This window comes from Myxocyprinus asiaticus, chromosome 8 (assembly GCF_019703515.2).
Source record: "Myxocyprinus asiaticus isolate MX2 ecotype Aquarium Trade chromosome 8, UBuf_Myxa_2, whole genome shotgun sequence".
Taxonomy (NCBI): domain Eukaryota; kingdom Metazoa; phylum Chordata; class Actinopteri; order Cypriniformes; family Catostomidae; genus Myxocyprinus; species Myxocyprinus asiaticus.
Genome location: NC_059351.1, coordinates 2,600,472 through 2,624,000, shown reverse-complemented (window position 1 = coordinate 2,624,000; position 23,529 = coordinate 2,600,472). Strand labels below are relative to the sequence as shown.

The following is a 23,529-nucleotide window of genomic DNA, read 5'->3' as shown; positions in this document are numbered from 1 at the left end:
TCTCAAACACTCATCATAAATGATCTCCCGTTTGAAAGCTCAAAGTCTCAAGAACCAAACTGTTTATTCAAAAATAAAAACCAGATGAAATTACAAGTATAAACACTAGATGGCTGCAGAGAGCTACTTATTCACCCCTGGTTGAAGAGAAGATGATTTCTAGATTTTGTCACAAGTTCTGCATTTAGATATATATATTTAAACATTATTAAAGACTACTTTTGTCAAAATTTAGCATTTTGTTTGTTTGTTTGAGGTTATTTGTGTTTGTTTGGTAGTCTCATCCCTTCATGTCTATGTGTTTTTCCTGCATTGTGGCTGTTTTTAAGATTTGATATAATAAATAGTGATTTTTTTATCATTCATTTCCTATGGTGGTCACTTTTGACCGGGAACAGTACAAGCGTAACTTTTTTTTTTCTACCACTTAGACTGATCGAATCTAATCCAATTTCTTTGTGTGTTCTAAGATATCAAATGGACGAAAAGTCAAAAGTCTCATACCCGTCAGATAAAAGGAAACCAGTTTTATTGAAGAAATAACTGATTTCGGTCAAAAATGACCGAACAGTTCATGAGGGTTAAAAACCTGAACAGACTCCAGAGCTATTACAATTTTTTTTTATAAAATGTTAAACTATTTGAAGCCATTGGAGGTTAGAAGCTGTTTTATTCGGGATGGTAGGGTTGGGTCACACGGATTCGGGTACGGGTCACGTTTCAATTTAAGGCCCTATCTGTGACACACCATGTATACATCCCAGTATACAAGTGATATATCAATATCTCTACCTGTTAAAATGTTTATATTGTAACATGGTACATACTGCTGCCCTGCTCCTTGTTCACAACAAAGAACTCTATTTGTTGATTTAATTTTAGCAATAAATAACCAATGTGTAGCCAAAAAATGATTTGTTCTTGTCCTGTCGGAATTGCCGTAACAGAGCACTAACTGTTGGTTTCCAGAAGTAAAAATGGCATGAATTTTTCCATTGACTAATTGTTTTATACCGATGATTTACAAACCTATAAAGACAGAAATACCATGAGCTCCAAGGTTGTACATCGAGGATATATGCACGTTATTTCAACTTCATTGTTTAAAAATTGTGTTTAGAAGTGGAGTTCTTGGTTAACAACTATGCTACCCATGGCCCAGCAGAAAAGATCCACCAATCAGAGAACTGTGGCCAAGAAAGTCCGCCAAACGAAGCCCGGAAGCGTCTGCCCACTCCCATGATGTATTGTGAATGAAGCAAACGAGTTGGTCTCCCTTCACCCTAAAACTACGAATAAATTTGAATATATTGTAATATTTCACAATAAACGTAAAATATATTGTTTCTATACTTACAATCAACAGCCTAAAATCAAAGTCCTGTCTTGTACCTTTGTCTTTTTGTCCGATTTGACTTTCTTGCTTGCAAACAAAATGTCAAATTTTGTGATTCACACGGGAGCAGGTTGGTTTTGTTCATGGCTTATGACTCTTTTATGAAGGATTTTAAGAAAAGTCTATGGAAGAAATTAATGGGAAAATTACTTGTAAAAACCGTTCACGTCTTCGTAGAACTCGTAATTACAAGTTGTAAAGTTAACAAATTACAGACAGCACCTTCATAATTTGGTAGTGTAAATGGGCTGCATGCAATGTAATAGAAGAACAGAAATATGGACCACTTGGCCCCCTTTACAACTGGCATTAACATGCGTTTTCTGTGATCATATCACAATTGGATCATATTAAATGACAGGTGTAAATGCACCCAAGACGCATTTTGATCGGATCTTGATTGGATCACTGAAACCACATTCGGAGGTGGTCAGGAACGGATTCGGACCACATTCAAAGAAGGTGTAAATGCAAATGCATGTTCATTATCCGGATACACCAACGTAAGTAATGAATTATGTGATGAGGTTGCACTACAGTCATCTGTTTTTAAAGCGCTGTGTTGTGTGTTCTTGCCTTTTTCTGTTAATTCAGCCATCGCAATGTGAAGAACACAAAAGACACTGCTGTCTTGCAATCTTGTTACACCAACAAATATTATTAAATTGTTTCAGAGACCCGAAATTTAGCTTTGGTGGCCACTAAAAATGTTCAATGAAGGAAAAACCCTGACTGTTGAAGTGTTAGAAAGCATTTGAATTATCCATCAATGTTTTTAACATTTGCTGAAATACGAAGAACTTTCAGTTACCACAGCCTCTGATGTAATATGCAGGCCTAAGTAGTGTTTTCCAGTGTGCATGGGGTAATTTTGATCGGATCTCCATTCGATCACAGTGGAAACACATTTGACTGCAAGGTGTAAATGCAATCCAGCTAAAGAATATCCAGATACTATGTCAATGCAAGGTGCAAATGGGGCCTTTGTGTTTTACGTTCTTTTGTGCACTAACTATGTCCTTGTTGAATGTCAGGTATATTTCTATCACAGTGGCACTCCTCATATGTGTGAAAATGTGGTGCTTGTCAGGACTAACTGGATGTAGGCTGCATTAAATTATAAATAATTTAAGAATAGTTAAATCATATTAATCTTAAGCGAGTAAAGACGCTGACTATCACCCCTGGAATTCGCTAACTCCAGCCAGGTCTCCTAAGCAACCAAATTGGCCCGGTTGCTAGGGAGGGTAGAGTCACATGGGGTAACCTCCTCGTGGTCGCTATAATGTGGTTCTCGCTCTTGGTGGGGCACGTGGTGAGTTGTGTGTGGAGACTTCACACGCGCTATGTCTCCGCGGTAACGCGCTCAACAAGCCACGTGATAAGATGCGTGGATTGATGGTCTCAGACTTGGGGACAACTGAGATTCGTCCTACGCCACCACGAGGACTTGGAGCGCATTGGGAATTGGGCATTCCAAATTGGGGAGAAAAGGGGAGAAGAAGTAGAAGAAGAAGAAAAAAAAGTAATATCATCTACTGGTGAAATCCCCAAACTGCAAATGCAGGAACTGAGTTTAGACTTTGTGCCAAGAATAGACATGCTTCTTATATGTCTTAGCGCAATTGCCTAATTGTAATTTGTGGCACTTCATTAACATACAATAAACCCACAGTTATGTGCACATATGGCCACAGATATCGTAAGCTCTCCCACACATGGCCACTTGCACGTTGCGGCGGCACGAAAATTGTGCTTAGAATAGAGTGATCTCACGAAAACTAGATAAGAAGCAGCGCATGGTCGTTGCGCATAGCGCTGCGTCTAAAGCGGTCATGAAAATAGAGCTCATAGAGGTGAATGGATGATTTATTATCGTTATTAACATTTTTGCTGTCATCAACAACAAAGCCACACAAGCATCCATTTGGCATTATGAGTATTGTCATAGAAGCAACCGCTCAGAGAAGAATCTCCGAATTGTTATCACGTTATTACAGTAATTTGGACAGGACGTGAAGCCGAGAGGTCAACTGTAGTTAGTGAATATTAAGCTCATTTATAGCTGTGGCCTCACAGTTAACATTTCTTCTCCTCAACATTCCTGTCCTCTCTCCATACTGTACCTTTCAATAAAATTAGAAAAACCACAATTAAAGTTACAGTTAAAAATAAAGCTGGAACCGTGGCCCGGTAGTTGTTGCGTGTACTCCAGCACATTGAGTTGTGTCTGATGTGGGCAAGGCAAGTTCAAATATGGCTTGCAGTTTCCCACTCCTGCTTCTTTTCCTGTCCTCTCCTCTACATAAAGGTGCAAAATGACAAGTTGCAAACTTGTTGTGTTGTTCATGTAGTGTTCATTCAAGAGGACTTGCTCCTCCCAATGTAGTGTTTACATTACCACACACACACACAAACACTCACAAACACACTCACTCTCAGAATAAGAATACATCATTGCCTGATCAGTCACTCTCTATAGACTTAAGGAGCTCAGAGTAGAAGTTAATTAGCACAGCCATCTATTCTAATCATTATTGGTGTTGTGAGAGCACACACACACACACACACTCGACTCACACTCAGAGTGCATCACAGTCATTTGAGAGGCCCTGAAACTCCTGAGCAGATATCCAAATAATTCTCACTCCACTGTGATTCAGCAAGATAGATTCTGGGATGGAGGACTTCCTCTACTACATCTAATTACAGGCTAATTTTTTACTGCATGCATTTTGCTTGTGCGATGTGGAAGAGAAGAGTGAGCTTAGAGTTTGTAACTAGATAACTAGGTAAAGTTTGTCAAGACAAACTTTGATGTTGGCTTGACAAAGCCGGACTAGAAGTTTCAAAGTTTGACTGTAAGACAAATAGCCAGCTAGTTAAAGTAGACACTGCAGGAAAATGATGATGTGAGGATGTTTCCCTAAAAATTGTTTTAATTTTTTTTTTGTATTATTGATCAATTTAAGGGATAGTTCACCCAAAAAATGAAAATTCTCTCATCACTTACTCACCCTCATGCCATCCCAGATGTGTTTGATTTTCTTTCTTCTGCTGAACTCAAATGAAGATATTTAGAAGAATATTTCAGCTCTGTGGGTCCATATAATACAAGTGAATGGTGACCAGACCTTTGTAGCTCCAAAATCACATAAAGGAAACATGGACGTAATCCATAAGACACAATATGATAGGTGTGTGTGAGAAACAGATCAAAATTTAAGTCCTTATTTTACTCTAAATCTCCACTTTAACTTTCACTTTCAGATGTGATAGTGAAACTAAACAGGCACCACATGTGACTTTCAGATGTAAAAGTGAAAGTGGAGATTTAAAGTAAAAAAAGAACATACATTTTTTATCTGTTTCTCACCCACACCTATCATATCGCTTCTGAAACGTAGATTTAATCACTGGAGTCTTATGGATTACTTTAATGCTGCCTTTATGTGCTTTTTGGAGCTTCAGAGTTCTGGTCACCATTCAGTTGCATAGTATGGACCTACAGAGATCAAATATTCTTCTAAAAATCTTCGTTTGTGTTCAGCAGAAGAAAGAAAGTCATACACATCTGGGATGGCATGAGGGTGAGTACATAAGAGAATTTTCATTTTTGGGTGAACTGTCCCTTTAACATAATTCAAGGTGCAGTAAACACACACAGACACATATATACATATATATATATACATATATATATATATACACACACAAAACAAATCAATATTTGGTGTGACCACACTTTGCCTTTAAAACAGCACCAATTCTCCCAGTTCTATGTATTTCGGCTGTCTTTCGGCTGTCTCAGTTGCTTTTGTTTCTTCATGTAATCCCAGACTGACTCAATGATTTTGAGATCCGGGCTCTGATGGGACCATACCATCTGTTGAAGTAGTCATTGTTCTACTTGTATTCTATTTGCAAAAGGAATGTTTGGAAATCTAAAGCTTATATTTCCTGTTGACACACTAAAGCAAAAGATAAAAATAACCATCTTAAGACAACTGCTTTTGTGAAACTTCTAATAAGACAGATGGATGGATGTTTGGATGGACAGACAGACAGACAGGTGGATAAATTTAAAAAAGTCTTGGTCCGTTAGAACATTTCGTCAGCGTAAGTCTATGGGATTTTGGGGTTTTTGATCGCACGTTACAAGAAAACCTCAAGTCTGATCAATTAGAAAAAACATAGCAACCCGAGTCAGGACAGTTTGAATGCGTGTACCAAGTTTAGTGGACGTGGCTTGAAAGCAGTAGAATGAGTTACATTTAATAATCTTGTTCATTGTTTAAGGATTTTGGAAAAAAACTTAGTCATCTTAAAGTGTAGAACAGTGTGTTGGTTTTTCAAGCAAACATAATTAGCAGAGAAGTATTTATTTGCCTAACACACTGACATCACGACAGGTCAATACACAGTTTAATATATGCAGTATAATGACCTTTCCTGTTTCCAATGGAATGCAGCATAACTTAGAAAAGCCCAGGCCAATTTCATTCATGAGTATATCATTCTTTGTCTATTACGGCTGAGGTACATTTAAGGTGACCCTGAGAATCCCCAGAAGTTTAGCAGGAGAGAGTCATGTGAAGGAGCAGTAAATTAAGATGCTCCGCTGTTGGTGTGAATGTTGATATCTGGGGTCAGTGGTTTCCATGATGGATGTCCTAAACTTGTCGTCCTTGTCAGAGGTTGGTTAAAATGCAGACAAAGGTGAGAGAGGCCAATGAGTTGCACCCATGCTGAAAATTAATTTCTCCATTTATTCACAGGGCATGCTTGAGTGTGCCTGTGAAAAGGAAATCCAAGGCTAAAATGCATTTTTTCTGTCCCGCAACAAAGATGTGTACACAAACGGGCTGGTCTTTCACAAAGGACGAAAGAGAAACTTTCTGGAGTGCTATAAAGTGAGTATGCATATAAGCTGCAGTGGATCACAGTATTCTCAGGCTCTACTCCCATTTCCATTACATTGCAGAGGAGTCATCATAAAACAGCTCATGACAACACAAACAGATACTGTGCAGACACATGCACTCCATTCCTCTATCAGAGGCTGAAATGGTAAAGGAAACAAATGCAGTGCGAGAAAGAGGGCTGATTCAGAGTAATATTCAGAGTATGTAGCTTTATGCTGCAAAGGTAAAACTGTACTGTTTCCAAACAAGTTTTCCCCCAAAATCTGCCACTCGTCTTGCATTGTTCTGACAACACACAAACAGAGCAATGTTGAAAACTACAGTGTTTTTGGGGAAATCAACCAACAAATGGTTTATTAGTTATCTCAGCACATCTAACTGGAACAGGAGAAGATATTCTACAATATTCTGATATGGACAAATTACACTTTAACCACATGGTCACGCCTCTCACCTTAGTAAGTGCACTGCAGATATACATGATGCATCATATCATGAACAAGACGAATGATTATCAATGCATGACTCAAACTTACTCTGAATGCAAACAAATTCTGACACACAACATTTATTATTTTATCCGAGACAAATAATTCAGAACTGTAAAATCACTCACAGTAACATTAACTTATCCTCCATCTTGCACTAGACTACAGTATCTCACACTAGACGGATCATAAGAGCTCCACTTTCATCACTCACATCGGTAGTCTCTGCATCGCACCACTGCTCATTTGCATTTGAAAAAGTTTATTTTTTTCCAACTTTGTTGAATCGCTTAACATGCCCACATCACGTCGGCAAAAGTAGCTTTCGCACATGTCGTTGGAAATCTCTTTGTGGTTATCGGTGTGAATAGGGCTTAAGGGGCTGTTCAGACTGAATGCGCTGCACATTAAAAAAGCTAGATGCAGTGCAACGAATGGAAAAGAATGCAGTTGTCTTTTCAGTTCTTTTTCACAGTGCGGATGGATGCAAAAACGCGTTTGGTGTGAACAGCTCCTGACAGTGCTGTCTATACTGACAGTAGAGGTACAGTCACCACATCAGCACTAGTGATGACAGCAACAGTGTGAGCTGAGATGCATGGCTGTAGATGTACACGTATTTGAACAGAAAAGAATGTATGAGGAGATGAGAAGATAATGCAAACACTGATGACCCCTGACATCGCAGATGTCTGGAGTCTTCTCATGGAGACACGCAGCCTCGACGGGCTGTGGGAAACTGAGGAATTTCGTGACGTTGCTTGTTATAAGACACGACACAGACTCATCCTCTCAGTTTAGACAATGTCCACTGCTACACGTGTACAACCCTTGTGAGGGAACTTAAACATCAGAAGCCAGTAACTTTGGGCTGTACTCAAATCTGATCATGTAATCTCACTATTAGAATATTATGTTGACCTTCGGTTCCCACATAAAGCATGTACACTAATGGACTCACCAAGAATCTCAGCACACTTAAGTGCAAAAGGCTGTCAACATATAAATCTGACAAACTTCAGGTCTCTGTGTTCATGGGTGTATGTCAGGTCTTGAGTGTGTTTTTACTCAACTTAAACTGACACTTGTCTTTCAGCAAAGTGTGAACTTGATTTAACATGCATTCAGTTATCAGTCCCAGCTGTAAAAGCCAAGACGTCATGTAGTCCAACACCATCACGTAGCCTGTGTTGTAAAAGACTCGATTGTTCATTCCAGAAAAGCAACAGCACAGTACTACACATACAAATACTTGATGTGACACAGTGACTCCATCATTACATTGGTCTTGTGTTTCTTTTGGCTTTGAAGCTCTAACTGCCTCTCTATTAAACAAAACTTAAGTATAGAGATATCGGAGCATCTTAAAGATCAAACAAGATGTATTTTTCACATCAAGTGTGTACAGAACATAGTATGTAATCCTATCCAACTTCTTGCTGATAGGGGGTCTGGCCACTGCTCTCTATTAGAGCAGGCAGTGTTAACCTCGTCAACCATATCACTGACGAAAAATCCTAGAAACTCTTCGTCAACGATAACAAAGACGAGATGAAAAAGGCGCATCATGACGATAATTAAACGATTTTAATAAAGCATACCGTTGACGAAGATATGACGAGATAAATTATACTGCAAGATATTAACATTGCAAGATATAAACAAAAGAAACATCTTGAGAATCTGTATATAGAAGATGATGTTAGATATGGATTCATCTAATACTTTAATCCAGTATTTTATGGATTTCTCTGCTTGAGTTGCACGCGCTGAACACCAGCATAATGAACCGCTTCATAACGGGGTAAATACCTCATTCAAACACATGTATGTATATGCAATATAACAACTTACATCTGCACAGTGAAGTGAATGAACAGGTGAACTTGAACTAAATGATGCGCTAATCAGAACATGCGTAATTTGTGTTGCTAACTTGCATTGTGAATATGCTTTATCCATAATAGTCACGCTACATGCAATGTGATATCCTTTCACAGAGAATTAATAAGTCTCTAAAGCATGAAGAATTCAGAATACCGGCTAACATCTAAAAAGTAGCTAATACTTTGTCATTTGTCATTATATGTCATTTTCGTCAGAGTAAAACCGACTAAAATGAATGAACATGACATGACGAAATATTGACTCATTTTAAAGGACATATTCGTCAAAAGACTAAAACTGTGGCTAAAACAAAAAACTGAAAAAAAATTAACACTGAGAGCAGGCTCAAAAAGGTCTTGAGAGCTCTGTATATGGAAAGCCTCCATATGCATCTTGCAACTACATTGCAACAGTGTGCACAAGTCTTCCCTGTATTTAACATTTTTTTTTTTTTGTGGATTTTCTCCCTTTTATCTCCCCAATTTGGAATGCCCAATTCCCAATGCGCTCTAAGTCCTCATGGTGGCGTAGTGACTCCACATCTGAGACCGTCAATCCGCGCATCTTATCACGTGGCTTGTTGAGTGAGTTACCGTGGAGACCTAGCGCGTGTGGAGGCTTCACGCTATTCTTCGTGGCATCCACGCACAACTCACCACGTGCCCCACCGAGAGCGAACTATATTATAGTGACTACGAGGAGGTTACCCCATGTGACTCTACCCTCCCTAGCAACCGGGCCAACTTGGTTGCTTAGGAGACCTGGCTGGAGTCACTCAGCACGCCCTGGACTCCAGGGGTGATAGTCAGCGTCAATACTCGCTGAGCTACCCAGGCCCCCCATCTTCCCTGCATTTACATTCTCCAGATAAGGTTCCAACAGTAAGCATGAAACACTTGCTAACAGTCTCTTTATGAGACCCTATCACTGTCCCTCTCTCTATTAGATCATATTGGCATTCATATCAGTTAGATAGTTGAGTGCACTTTCTGTGGATTTACATTAAGTCTTAGAGTAATCCCAAAAACTTGCTTTTAAAAATATGACAGTTTGTGCACATGCAGAGAGTTTCCACCAGCTGTTGTTTGAGTGTAGTGAAAGCATACACAAGACTACCTCAGCCATTTAAGCATGTCTTGTGCTGTTTTTTTAGCATCCCGCCACAAGCGTCGCAATATTAAAGGAATGATTAACCAAAAATGAAAATTCTCTTATTTACTCACTTAAACTCGTATGACTTTCTTTCATCTGCAAAACACAAAGATATTTTAAAGGATGTATGATGTGTTTTTGCCCAACCAAAGCAAGCCAACGGGGTCCAAACCTTTAAGCTCCAAAAAGGACATAAAGGCAGCAAAAAAGTAAACCATGCGATGAGTGGTTCAATCCATGTCTTCTAAAGCAGTACAATCTTTGGGTGAGAAATCCCTATTTACTATAAATCTCGACATTTGGCCCAACTGGAAAACAGAACAGGTTTTAAGACGGTATCATTATTCGTCAATAAGAGCATTTTTATTTTCTAGTGTTTATCATCAAACATTTGGTGACTGCGGTACATCCTAAAACAATTCAACCTGCGACTCATTTTAACTTGTGTCTGCATTTTCAAAATAGCCCAACTGGGTGTGACAACCACAAACCGAGCAACACTTTATCTGGTTCGAGTGCATTATTCTGCACACGGAAGGGCGTGAACGAGCTTCCCTGATGAAGGTACCAAGGGCACTGCAGATGTCAAGATTTATAGTGCATAAGGACTTTTTCTCAACCAAAGCGATCGTATCTGTTCAGAAGACATGGATTAAACCATTAGAGTCGTATAGATTACCTTTATGCTGACTTTATGTCCTTTTTTGTCCAAGTTTTGGACTCCATCGACTTTCTGTTGCGCACAATCTAGCCGTTTTTGAATGCAATGATACATCTTTTGTGAACAGCCCCTAAGAAACATCTCCAGTTAGGGTCAGGTGACACCAAAACCAGCCTAATTGCACAGAGATTCCTTAAGACTGATCAGTCAACTAATTGTTTAGGCCACATTTGGAAAATATGTAGTTCTGCACATCCCAATGTCTGAAATGTCTGAAAATTAGCTGATGCTACACAGAATACACAAAATCAAATGAGAACTATACAATCATTAACGCCTTTCATCTATCACTCTGCTTTCACTTACACCATCTTCAATGTCAACACTAGATAAGAAATTATGTTAGCGTGTTGAACAGCATCACTAACCACCTTAAGTGTTACTCAACAGCTGTCCTCTAGGCTGATCTGAATACATCTCCTTTACAAGGACAGAGGAGAAAAACCAAGCCCGGGGTCAATGTGCAGTTAAGTCTACAATCACCTGCCATTGTTGTGTTCATATCTGGGCAAATATGAGATAAAGGATTAGGCGTGTATTCTGAAATGTTCTTCAGCATGACAGTGGCTAGAGCCGGCTTGTTATCTAGCGGGTGGGATCAAGTTCTCAACCTCTCCCTCAACCCTGTGGTAAAAACAACAATCAATGATTATCTTTAATAATTAGGGAAACCGGGTGCCTGGGTGGCTCAGCGAGTATTGATGCTGACTATCACCCCTGGAGTCGCGAGTTCGAATCCAGGGTGTGCTGAGTGACTCCAGCCAGGTCTCCTAAGCAACCAAATTGGCCAGGTTGCTAGGGAGGGTAGAGTCACATGGGGTAACCTCCTCGTGGTCGCGATTAGTGGTTCTCGCTCTCAATGGGGTGTGTGGTAAGTTGTGCGTGGATTGCGGAGAGTAGCATGAGCCTCCACATGCTGCGAGTCTCCACGGTGTCATGCACAGCGAGTTACGTGATAAGATGCGCGGATTGACGATCTCAGAAGCGAAGGCAACTGAGACTTGTCCTCTGCCACCTGGATTGAGGTGAGTAACCGTGCCACCACGAGTTCCAACTAAGTAGTGGGAATTGGGCATTCCAAATTGGGAGAAAAAGGGGATAAAAAATAAAAAATCAATCAATCAATAAATAATTAGGGAAACCTGTTTGGAAACAATCATGCAACTTACAGTAAATTCATTGTTAGTTGATACTGTATGTCGATCTAAGATGCTCACAGGTCAGTCTTTAGAGAATGAGAAATATTCAACCCGATCTCATGAAAACTCGTACATAATTAACGAGTTGGCTATTTCGTATGATCTTGCACAATGTTGTTCGCATAAACTCGTACGACTTCATCATGTGCAAATTCCCGGATGTCTAAAGTGGAAGAGTGAGTTCCACGCACGAGGCGTTATGGACATACTTATTAATATTATGCCCTTACCAAAACCCCTTATCTAAACTTAACCGATCAGTAGAAAGTGTAAACATGATAGGAAGTGGTTGTGTGTGACAGAAGCATGTAATTGTCGCGTATTAGATGGAAATGATGTCCAGCGACGTCATTGGCTATAGTGAAAGTCGTAGGAATTCAAACGAGTGCAGTCGCACGATATCATACGAATTAGCCAAATTTAGAAAAGTCCTACGATTCCTGAAGATTTCACTGTGAGAGTGTGTTGAAAATATTATGAGACGCTTTCAGACCAGTATTAAGCGAAAGGAGAGGTTAGTTTCGGGATGAGCATTTCAGGCAAGAACCGGACCGTTTTTTTCTTGCTTACAGTTCATTTTGCATTTTGTTTGATTTAGTTTATTTTCTTCTTTTGAGGACATACTGTATGGGCGCTCACACAAACCGTGGGTGCCACTGCCTATTTTGGAGGGTGCAGTTATTTCTGCAAGCACATTTAGCATGACTGGTACAGATTGCAGTTTAATTAGCTGTTAATCATCTATAAAACATAAATGACCATATGTGCGCATCATGCTGTTTTCTGGCCATTAGTGACAGATGAGCTAAAGAGTGTTGCAGGCCATTAGATTTCTGCTGCATGTGTCTGTCTGAGTCTGTGCCCTCATTACAAATGTAGCGCATTGTAGCAGAGTAGAACAGCTGACATCCCCTAATGCCAGCTATAAGTCATCAGCAGTGCTCATGCCCCCTTCACTCACACACACACAAATGTGTGGGGGAACATAAATACTGTAAACTTTCTTGTTGTTCTTAATTACAAGATTTAGTTACTTGTTTTGTATTTTTATATTAAAAGACCACAAAGAAAGTAACTTTGCAAAGATCAAACCATATAAGATTCAAAGTGGCATGGTGGAGTCCAATGCTTCTGTTTTGCATTTATCCAATTTATTACGGTTTATTTTCATTGCAAATGAAAAAGTAACAACAATGGTAACAATTTTAGGGAGAAGTTTAATTAAAAAAGAAACATGAACTTTAGAGTTTCCTAGTAATTTGGTAAGTCTTCCTGTTACTGTAAGAGTAAGAGTGTTGGGAAATGTAAGCGCAGCGTAGTTCTAGCGGGAAGACTAGCAGCTGTACATCATCGCACCATTAGCTAGGTAACTCCTAGCCAATCACATGTAAGCCATTGCTTTATAAGTCTGCTCACAATCTATCACATTGCTGTTTCAGTTGTGCTAACACGGCAACCTCCACCACCCCACCACCACCAGTCGAGTCCCGTCCTGCATAGGGGTAGGCTCCTCGCCCCTGCCTCCTATCTCCGGCAGGATATGACGGTTCCGAGTACAACTTCTTCGGACTGCCAGACGGGGCTTAAGCCAAAGAGAGACATTACATTTCTGTTTTATATTCATCAAATAAATGTCATCTTGATATTTCACTCAAGTCTGCAAGTCTTCCTGACAGAATGCTACTTTATTGATAGAAACGCTATCAATAAACCAAAACCAAACGCTATCCTATTAACCAAATTATTCAGAAAACTCTAAATAGTTTGGTTAATAGGTTATCTAGACATTTTCACTGTATTTTAAAGTGCTCACGATAACAATATTTTGCATGTTAATTATCACGGTATACCTTTTTATTGAATATCGGCAAATGTCTAGTTGCTACGTCAACTGAGCCTAATTAATGTTAGTTTTTGAAATGATCTAAAATCAGTTTTATTATTTCTGTAATATGAGAAAGTAAGGAAAGGGGAGTTGTTCACAGATCAGTGTTATGGACAGTGTAAAACTGCAGGGTGCCTTATGGGAATTCACAGGGTTTAGCTGGTGTGTATAAGGTACCGTTTCACACTGATCTGAGAGCAGTTCTGAGGTGAGAAGGGTCAGTACAGTTGAATGTATGGAGGAGTGAGTGATGGGTAGACAGCTTCTATGTTCAATGATAGCCGCATTTCTAGTGTCTAGGGATCAAAAAGGCACAGAATTACTAACTGACGGGAGTGAAAGACTAATATATATTAGCCTGCATATTATACTAATATACTTACATGAAAATGAAAAGCTCATTGTGGTGAACAAGCAACATGATATTAGGACAGCAATATGACCCTCTCTCAGAGCGTGCTGTAGCAGGAAAATAGTGCAGAGACTAGATGGTGACAGCTTAAATATTCTAAGTACATGAGAGCTTTGATTTTAAGACATTAAAGGTCACGTGTCAGCACTAGCTGGCCCTGTATTTAGTTTAGATTGTGTCAGAACACTTGACACGCTGCACAGAAAATCTGTCACGCAATTTAACGGCAACCAGAGTGTGCGATGTATGGCAGGCACGCCAATTAATACAGCACTGGTGCTGCTCGTACATCTGTGATTACTGCCATCCGTTAGTAGATACACACATATCCACTAATGCAAAGCGCAGTCAGCACTGCACCGGATCAAATTAAACAGTAAAGATCTATGCAACTCTACACAGAGATGTTATCAGTGTGCATGTGAAAACAGTGAGATTGGTTGAGGGGGTTGTGCTTGTGGTGACACAGAAAGAGATGATTAATGGGAGAGTCAGACTGATATAAGAGTTGTAATTATCAGCATAAAACAGGTCACAGCGTTGGCATACACACACACACACCTGTCAGCCAGACACGCTGGCCATGGCCACTCACCATGAGCACTTTAATAGCAATTTTAATAAGGAAGACACATAGAGAGAGACAGAGAGAGACTGATAGACAAAGAAAGAGAGAGAGGAACAGAAATGGTGACAAAGAAAGAGTGAACGTACAAGTCGGTTGATGCGTACGAACTCCTCAGGACTCTTGGCCCAGGGTGGAAGCTCCACATCGGACACCACCGTCCCATCATCCATCACTCCCAGGTTGTAATTATTGGAGTTGACAAACATCTCTGGAAGGTAATAGAACTCAGGGATCAACTCCTGTGGGAGAGGGAGAGAAAGAGAGAGGTATTATTATTGGTAGTAGTAGTAACAGTATTAGAGTGAATGTTACATAACTTTACAGTAGTGATATATTTCTGTCATTCTTTCTATGATGGAGCTTTTATTTTGAAGCATTTCTGTGTTGTTTTGACCAAGGAGAGCTGCCGCTATGACGCCAGATTCCCACTCTGGAAAAGCTGGTCGCTACGTGACTCAAAGTGATTATTAAACTGTAAAAGGCTGCTATTTAATTGTACTCTGTATGTGTCTTGCGCTACAACGTGAACGTTGCACTCTGTTTACTGTCATCTGCTACAAACAGAGCGTGCGATGCTCATGACAGTGTTTTCCCTGGATGATCCAAGGAGGAGCTTTAAAAGGAATGAGCAGCTGGCGTCAGAGCAACGCTGTCTCCAAACATTCACAAGCGCTCACATTTGAATGACATGCAAACTATATATTTATCTCATTAAATCGCAGCTTTTGTGGTTAAATAATCTCACTAGGACATAACGTGATTTCAATTTGTGCGCTGAATGTTTACGCAATGACATTCGTACGTCAGATGGTATCGGAGTATTTTTACGAGTATGAGTACCAGTACATGAGCACGGTATCGGACCCAATACCACTACCAGTATCGGGACATCCCTATTAATATCTCAAGGTGTGAAGGCTGAATCACCATGCAACCAATTCAGGGTGTGAATTTTTTTTTAAATCAGTGGTTCGACCGTCATCATTGTCTAAAATTTATAACTCAAATGTTTTTGTGGTTTACACAGCAGCAATGTTGGAACAAAAAAATCATATTTTGTACTATATCAATACTTAAACTATTTCATCGGAGCAAAGCAGAGATGACAGTAGGTGAGTCAAGCGGGGGATTCATTGACATTGTTGCGCAGGTGCCAACAGTGACAAAACGATACAAATTTGTGTATTTGACTCCTATACCGAGTCCCGATCATTACCGTGTTTTCGCACATGTAACAAAAACCTTGATAGCAACACAGTCAAACAGTTTCATTATATTAAAATATTTTCCAGGACAAATAATTACTTTCCAGGACATTAAGACATTTTTCTAATTTTCCATGACTGGAAAAGTGCATTGCAAAATTCCAGGTTTTCCAGGATGCGTGGGAACCCTGCCACTGCTCTAATCTGAATCAACAAGCGGCATTCCAAGAGTGCTGATGTTCCATACAACAGCAATCTTGCTTGTGTGATATTGCTGAAGTATTTAGTTTAAAGGTGCACTCAGTAATTTTATATGCATGTCGTCTTGGAATTACACTGACACCTACTGGCATGGATGCAGCATCATTCAAACGCAATAGTTTTCATTTTTTACATTTTTATGCATTTTGGCAGACGCTTTTATCCAAAGCGACTTACAGTGCACTTATTACAGGGACAATTCCCCTGGAGCAACCTGGCGTTAAGTGTCTTGCTCAAGGACACGATGGTGGTGGCTGTGGGGATTGAACCAGCAACCTTCTGATTACCAGTTATGTGCTTTAGCCCACTACGCCACCACCACTCCAGTGGTCAGCTACTGAAGCCCTTGTAGAAATTCACTATGAAAGTGTCCAATAACAGGATGATTACTGAGATTAAGAGAGTAGTTTTCGGCTGGTCATGTGATCATAACATGGCAGCCCCCATGAGGGGACCCTCTCCATGCAGAATAAAGCTGCTTTTATAAGGTCACTGATATAACTAGTGTCCTCATCTCATGTGAGTGCTCATGATTTTATACATAAGTTTCAACATTGCAATTCATTTCTTAAGGAGTATATCTTTTAAGGAGTGTACCTTTAAGGAATTAAACTAAATATACCCAGAGATGCCTACACAGTTCATAACCGCTCATTAAATGTAAAATTAAGTTTGAAGGAATCAGTTTTGAATCTTTAGCCTTTTATATATGCCACCCTGCCATTCTGTGTGTGAGAGATGTGGTTGAAGCTACTGTCAACGATTACTCTTAATAGAAAGAGCCACTGCATGTCATCCTGATAAAAGAGATCAAAAACAGCAGAGCTAGGGTACACTACAGTCAAAGCATGGTAAAGAGCAGTAACCGCCTTTTTTCCTTTATGACTGGGTTAAGAGTGAGTGTGATGTGAAGGGTGGAGAGAGAGAGAGAGAGAGAGAGAGAGAGAGAGAGAGAGAGAGAAGAAGAAGAGGAAGAAGAAGATGATGTTGTAGAGATAGAGAGAAATGCTACAGACTACATCCAGACTGGCTGTCCTCTGCTTGTGAATGGGCTGTGGACTGGTCACTTGAGAAATGAAGATAAAAGGATGAGGGAGACAGGAGCAGACATAGTATGACAACATCAGTCAAGAACACCAAATACTCCAGCACACACGTCAAGCGAGTGACTCAGTACAACACAACACAATGAAACCTGATAATAACAAGCACATACAGCCAAACACACAGCTGGCAAACATGCCATACCTTCTTATCCACAGAGTCAATATCTACAGACCTTAAAGTCGTGAAGGGATCAACAGTAAGGATTTTTTTCGATTGGCCTGACTGGGCATGCAGTTCAGTTCATGTCAACATTTTCACTGGCCTCACCATAAGAATCAAACATTTTATTTTTAGCAACATATTTTTATATGTCAGTAAAAATCTATTTATATTAAATGAACGTTTCCACTCTTGTCTCTCGAAAAACAAAAACAAAAAAACAAACAATGCATTATGCTATTCACTAGTAATAATAGCTGGAAATTATACATTTATGCAACTCCATGACAATTATAAAATAATAACCACACTGATAAATGGTGGCACAGTGTGAAACATAAATGATTTTCAACCCATTTTAACTTATGCTTCCGAAACGTTCCATTTCAACAAAACCTCATCCGCATTAGCCAGCAAAAACATGAAGCTGCAACAACATAATTCAAAACTAAATGTTCATTGAGCTTGCAAGACATAAAACACATGTACATTACAAGAAACACTAGATGTAGTGAGTGAATTGTAATCTGGTACTGATTACAAATTACATGACTACAATTGTAGTCAGTAACATAATCTCTTGATTACATTTTATGTAATCTAATCTGATTGCTTTTGGATTACTTTTAGATTACCTATGACCTAATTCTTGTTTACTTGACGTCACATGCATTTGAGTAGGGTAAGCTTATACCATTTTGACAATGTTGCTCACATGTAAAGTAAAAATGAAACTGGATCAGAATGTAAGAATTGATATGATTTTTTGTGTGTATTTTACTCGCTATTTGTCTGATTCTGAGTGACATCAAAAACGGCACTTCAAATGTTCTTAATCCGGCAATTTTGGCGTTACAAATGACCAGTTGTATTTGTGAATCAACGTCACAAAAAACATCTCAAAAGTTGTCACAAAAGTGCATTCAAGTACATTTTTGAAGTGGAATACATAAGCAATTTGTGAAACCAAACTCAACTTTACCACGCTAATGCAATCGGTTTTGCATTTATGTGTGGATTACTGCTGTATCTTTAGTGTAATTGTCCCTTCGCTAAGCCCCGCCTTAAAAGCGCTTCTGACCAATCCTGTCTAAGCAACTGTTGCCCTGCCGCCATTACTCTGACACACGTTTGCTATATTCCAATGACAGCCTACGGGAGTAATGTGTGTTTGAGTACTTTTAAGCAGGATTTTATCAAAATAATCCAAAAAATTTAAAACACATTGTTGCCGGGTCATTTGTAATAGGGACACGAGTTATACAGAGAGGATACCCGCAGTGTTTTTCTTTCTTTTAAAAAAAATTATCTTTAAATAAATCTGGAGAAGAGCATGTTCTGGATTAAACTGTGTCCGCCCTCATTCCCAAATCAACATAAAACATCTGCAACGACACCTATATTTGCTTCAAGGTAAATTCTAAAGCCAATAACTGAACGTTAATTCATTTATGCACTGATTCAAGTCTTAGATTCAAGCGATAGTAAATAAACAGTTCACAGCATCAAAATGAGTGTGTTAATTGACGTTATAAACAGCTCTGTTCATTTATGCTAATGTTATTAGATGTGTAATCGCTATTAAATGAAGTTTTTGACTGTAATAATCGTTTGCCTTGATTCTGATTCACAGTCTCCACAGTTTTCAATCAACAGTTTTCTTTGACATAAAACTTCAGATAAATATGCATTACAATGTCACACTTCTTGCCAGTCCAAGTAAAAATATTATCCATTCCATTTATGAGAATATTTGGTCCAAATCCACATCGTTCATGGCAGTCTCCCATTCATTCCTATGAGGAGTTCTGCAGAGCTTGTCAGAGCGAGCGACCATAACCAAGGGGGCGGAGCTTAGCGAAGGGTCAATTATGGCTAGTGGCTAGTATCAGGTCTGTATGTGCAAAGCCACACCCGCCCTGCACCCCACTCCGTTCGGAAAAAATTGGAAGACTTCTCAAACGTCTACCAGCTGTAGACTGATTTAGAACAAAAAATTAAAATAATTTAAAAAGAAGAATTAGAGTGATCATTATTTATGAACCATTTACTGCCTTTGCCTGACTAATATGTAATCATGTAACCCATAAAAAAAGTAACAAATCTGATTACGAATGTAACAATCTAATTGCAAGTACTTGATTTTTGTAATTTCATTACATAATCCAGATTACAAGTAATCCGTTACTACCCAGCACTGATAATGATTCAACTTCTTTCCTATGTTTTAACACCTCTAAAATTCTCTTTGATGTGCCCAGGCCTACGCCGAGAGCAAAACGTCACGTCTATGTCACATCTACACAGCTCCTAGAAGCATTAAGAGAGGCCAATTAGTTGGGCAAACAAATGATGGAAGTTCAAAACCAGCCTGCCTTTTTGGTCCTCTCTTTAAAACAGAAGTCTTTAAAACAAAAGGTCAGGATTTTACAATGGCACCAGGCGCCCTGAGGTTCATGCATGGAGCCTGGTGTAAATTTGGCGTCTTTGCTGGCGGCACAAAGACCCAGAGCTACTTAAACAGTGGTGGGGGGAAAGGAAAGCAGGACCGAGGGTACGGGAGGAGCTATTATGTGCAATGGCCCTTGAGCAGAACTGGTCAGAGGGCAAAACCTGTGATCCAAAATCCTGTCCTGCTGCGGGTCAGTAGAGAAGGGTGCCCCTTGGTCCCCTCTTAGGTCCTCTCTAATTCCCCCGAGGGGAAACTTTCAGTGTCCGCAGTGCTTTCAGCCCAGTGCAGGGGGTCAGGGGAAGGGGGTTAAAGATCAGGCCAGAGTTTGCCTGGCTAGAGACAGACAGGATTTAGGCCATTATGGCTCTTCTTAGTCTGGACACAAAAACTGCTAAAGGCTTTTCACCCCTAGAATGAGGGGGTGTTTCTAAATGTGGTGGAACTGCAATGTTTTGTTTTTATAGAAAAAGGGATAACAGCATTGCAAATTGATGCAATATTACATTTAAGGGCACTGCTTTTTTTGTAAGATAAAGCAAAGTAAAGCATGTTTGAAATATTCCACAGCTTCAAAGTCAAATATACTGAAGGTGATTTCGAGGTTTGTCAGTTTTTAGTCAAGTTTTCCATTCGGTTCCCGATCCTGTTGAGCTGATCCACAGTGACAGTCTTGGACAGAAACCAAACTGGGTTCTCAGTGCGCATTTGGTATCAAATGTGACCATGTAATGTGAGCCACATGTTTTATTATCAAATGAGCGTAATCAACCCCACAAGGACGCCAGCATTCAACGAGCGTGGAAACAAAATGGCTGTCTGTTTTAATGAATATTTCAAGAGGTCTGGACATTTGTTAGTCAATGCTGAACACTTTGAGGGCCTCAAAAGGGGCTACCAGTGTGCAGTTGGGATTGCTGTCTGACTTTGGTTTGAGGCCGAACGACAAAAGGTTCAACTGAGGGTTAGAGTGTTATGAAGGGTTTCGCAATGAAGAGTGTAGAGGGGAAAGAAGGGAAAGTTCGAAATCAAGATTAGGTTAAGTCTTTGATCAAGGACCCTTGACGCTTTCATGGTAGCATGACAAGGATTGGTTGTGACCGTGCATGTGCTAGGGCCAGTTTTTATGGAGAGGTGATGGGGGCAGCTGGGCAGAGAGCTGTGGTGTCTCAATGTCGACTGCCCTCACACCAAGTCCCGGTGAGCTCCAGTTACCAAGAGGAAGTCAACTCACTAGAGAAACGTCTAATCATGTAATAGTCTCCACATTCGTGAAAGACGAAATATCAGTGGAGGACGAAAACCAAATCCAGGCCAGGGGCTGATTGACATCCGATTGACAGGAAATACACACAAGTAAAGCTTTGTGTATGTGTGTGTGATGTATAGTAGGTGTGTAACAATAAAAACGAATTTAAATTAACAATGAGGACTAGCTAGCTAGATCATCATGGCTTCTTTGTGTGTGAATGACTCTACTTACCCATTCAGAAGCATTTCTAAAGTAATTTGACTCACAAAGCATTTTGTACTTGTGTGTGCGCGCGTGTTGAAATGCACATATGTGGCTGTACCTTTACGTCAGACGTGTCCCTCTGGCAGTTTCTCCAAGCTCTGGACACAGAAGAGAACGTGCGATCCGCGTGGTCAAATTTCCCACCTTGGAAATTCAGGAAGAATGTTGTGAAAGGCTCCTGAGAATAAGAGAGAGCAAAACCCGCTGAATTTCCGAACACAATCACGCTAAAAAAAAGCATTAAAAAAGTCATGTTAGGACCTAAAACAACTACAGGGCAAATTCCAATGAACAAAGCTCACAAACCTTCATCCATGTATAACTTCACGTCTGCTTTAATCAGTCTTTAGACTTGAAACATTTGTCAATATGCGCAACCCAGTCAGTATTCGCCATTTAGTATTAATGCCTGCTGTTAATAACAAAGCCCTTCATAATATGATCCTAATTTGTGTGCACTAAATGACATCCTCTTCTCCAAAAGAAGGACCTGAATACTAAAGAAACCTTTTATTAAACCCAGTTAGATAGTAAAGCCTCTACAAGTGCATTATTTGTTCTTTTCTAATCACGCTTAATCTTGTTTGTGCATAATCAATAGATGGTTCTTTTGAAACAACACCTCCCTGATGAGAACGTCGCAATTCGAGTGAATAGCACCCTAGAAAAATACACCATGAGAGAAAAATACCCTAATTACAGGCGAGGCGTGCTTGACTGAATTTAATGCCCTTCCTTTTCTCTGTCAAGAGCCTCAATATAAAGGTTGTTGATTTGTGCTGTGAAACATGAATTAGGGTGTTTGGGGAAGTGGATTTAGGATAAGCCTGATAATAATGGGATGGGATCAATACAATGGGTCAACAGGGAACAGCAATGAAAGTGAGATACTGTAACAATTATAGGATTGGCCAGGAGTGGGTTAGTGACCTTTCTTCTCTCCTTCTGTGTGAGTGTAAGCATCTTTGTATTAGTACACTGCAAGCGTTGTGAATATATGAAACATTTCAGCATTATTTAAATTTTACAGGACACCCACTGGAAATAATGAACTATTTAGGATAAAGGATTATGGATTTCAGAAGCACCTGCAAAATTACAGCAGCACCGAATCAGTCCCTATTTTAAATAAAGCTTCTTCAAAATATTGTTAGGAAGCATGACATATTTTCTGCCCTCCTTAAGAGCATCACACCTTTGTTCTCTGCAGATACTGGAACACAAATGATGAGGGGAAGATGAGCAATGTGTTGTGTGTTTGTTAGTATGCAGATAAGGCCTACATTTCAACATAACAATAAATCAACCTGACTGAGGAGACACACATGCCCAATTATAAACAACAATTAGTTGCAATGTGTTTCACAACAGATCGCATGATGAATGTGAAGCATTTCGCTGCAGCATAAGGAACATAGTGCTGCGGTCGGTTTTAAAACCTTTTAAAAGTAGCAGATCATTTGGACAGTTCTGATCATGTTGAATATTTGTCTAGCATGTAAACATACTATGGGAAAATGTACTTCCAAGATAGTGAACTTAAGCATCTGAAATGGTGTACTGACAGGTTTTTTATAGATTGATGCTATAAAAGGCTTCAAAAATCTTTATCCTGTAGCATTTTGTTTTGTGCTGTAAGGTGTTAGTTTAGATGGCCCGCAACGAAAGTCTATGTTGCATGCCTGCGTCTGTGACAATGACTTAGGAAAAATAAATACATTTTTTTATGTGGGTGTGCACAGAAACTTACAATCCTAAGAAGCCACATCTGAGTAAAGCTGGAAGTGGAATAGTGTGTGCCGTAGTGGAATTTGGGCACCTGGTCATCCTCCCACGATTCAAAGCGTTCTGAGAAGAAGGCAGCCCTCTTTGGGTTGAGCGCACCAATAGGCTGTAATGATAAAGGTCAACATTATTGCAAACATAAAACTGTATTAAAAATATTGATGCACACAAACCAAGGCAATACATCGTGAAGCCATATGTTAAAACAAGGGCCACAGGTGTTATATACATGAAAAGTAATAAAAAAATTAAATAAAATATTGCAGCTCTAAACCTTACATTAATATTAGATGACCAAATGTATTATGCATTCTGCAACTTAAACCTGTGATTTGTGCCTATGTGCCTGAAAAT

At 39.6% G+C, this 23,529-nt stretch overlaps 1 protein-coding gene across 2 annotated transcripts in view; it reads right to left on the bottom strand.

The window, feature by feature from the left end:
• Positions 1 to 23,529, bottom strand: part of lrba (LPS responsive beige-like anchor protein) — a 329,573-nt gene that overhangs the window by 62,323 nt on the left and 243,721 nt on the right. For both annotated transcript variants that reach the window (XM_051704960.1, XM_051704961.1), the window contains exons 44-46: positions 23,141 to 23,281; positions 21,449 to 21,568; positions 14,780 to 14,932 (exon numbers count right to left, since the gene is read on the bottom strand). In XM_051704960.1, the coding sequence (XP_051560920.1) occupies positions 14,780 to 14,932; positions 21,449 to 21,568; positions 23,141 to 23,281 (414 nt within the window). The remainder of the gene's footprint in view (positions 1 to 14,779; positions 14,933 to 21,448; positions 21,569 to 23,140; positions 23,282 to 23,529) is intronic.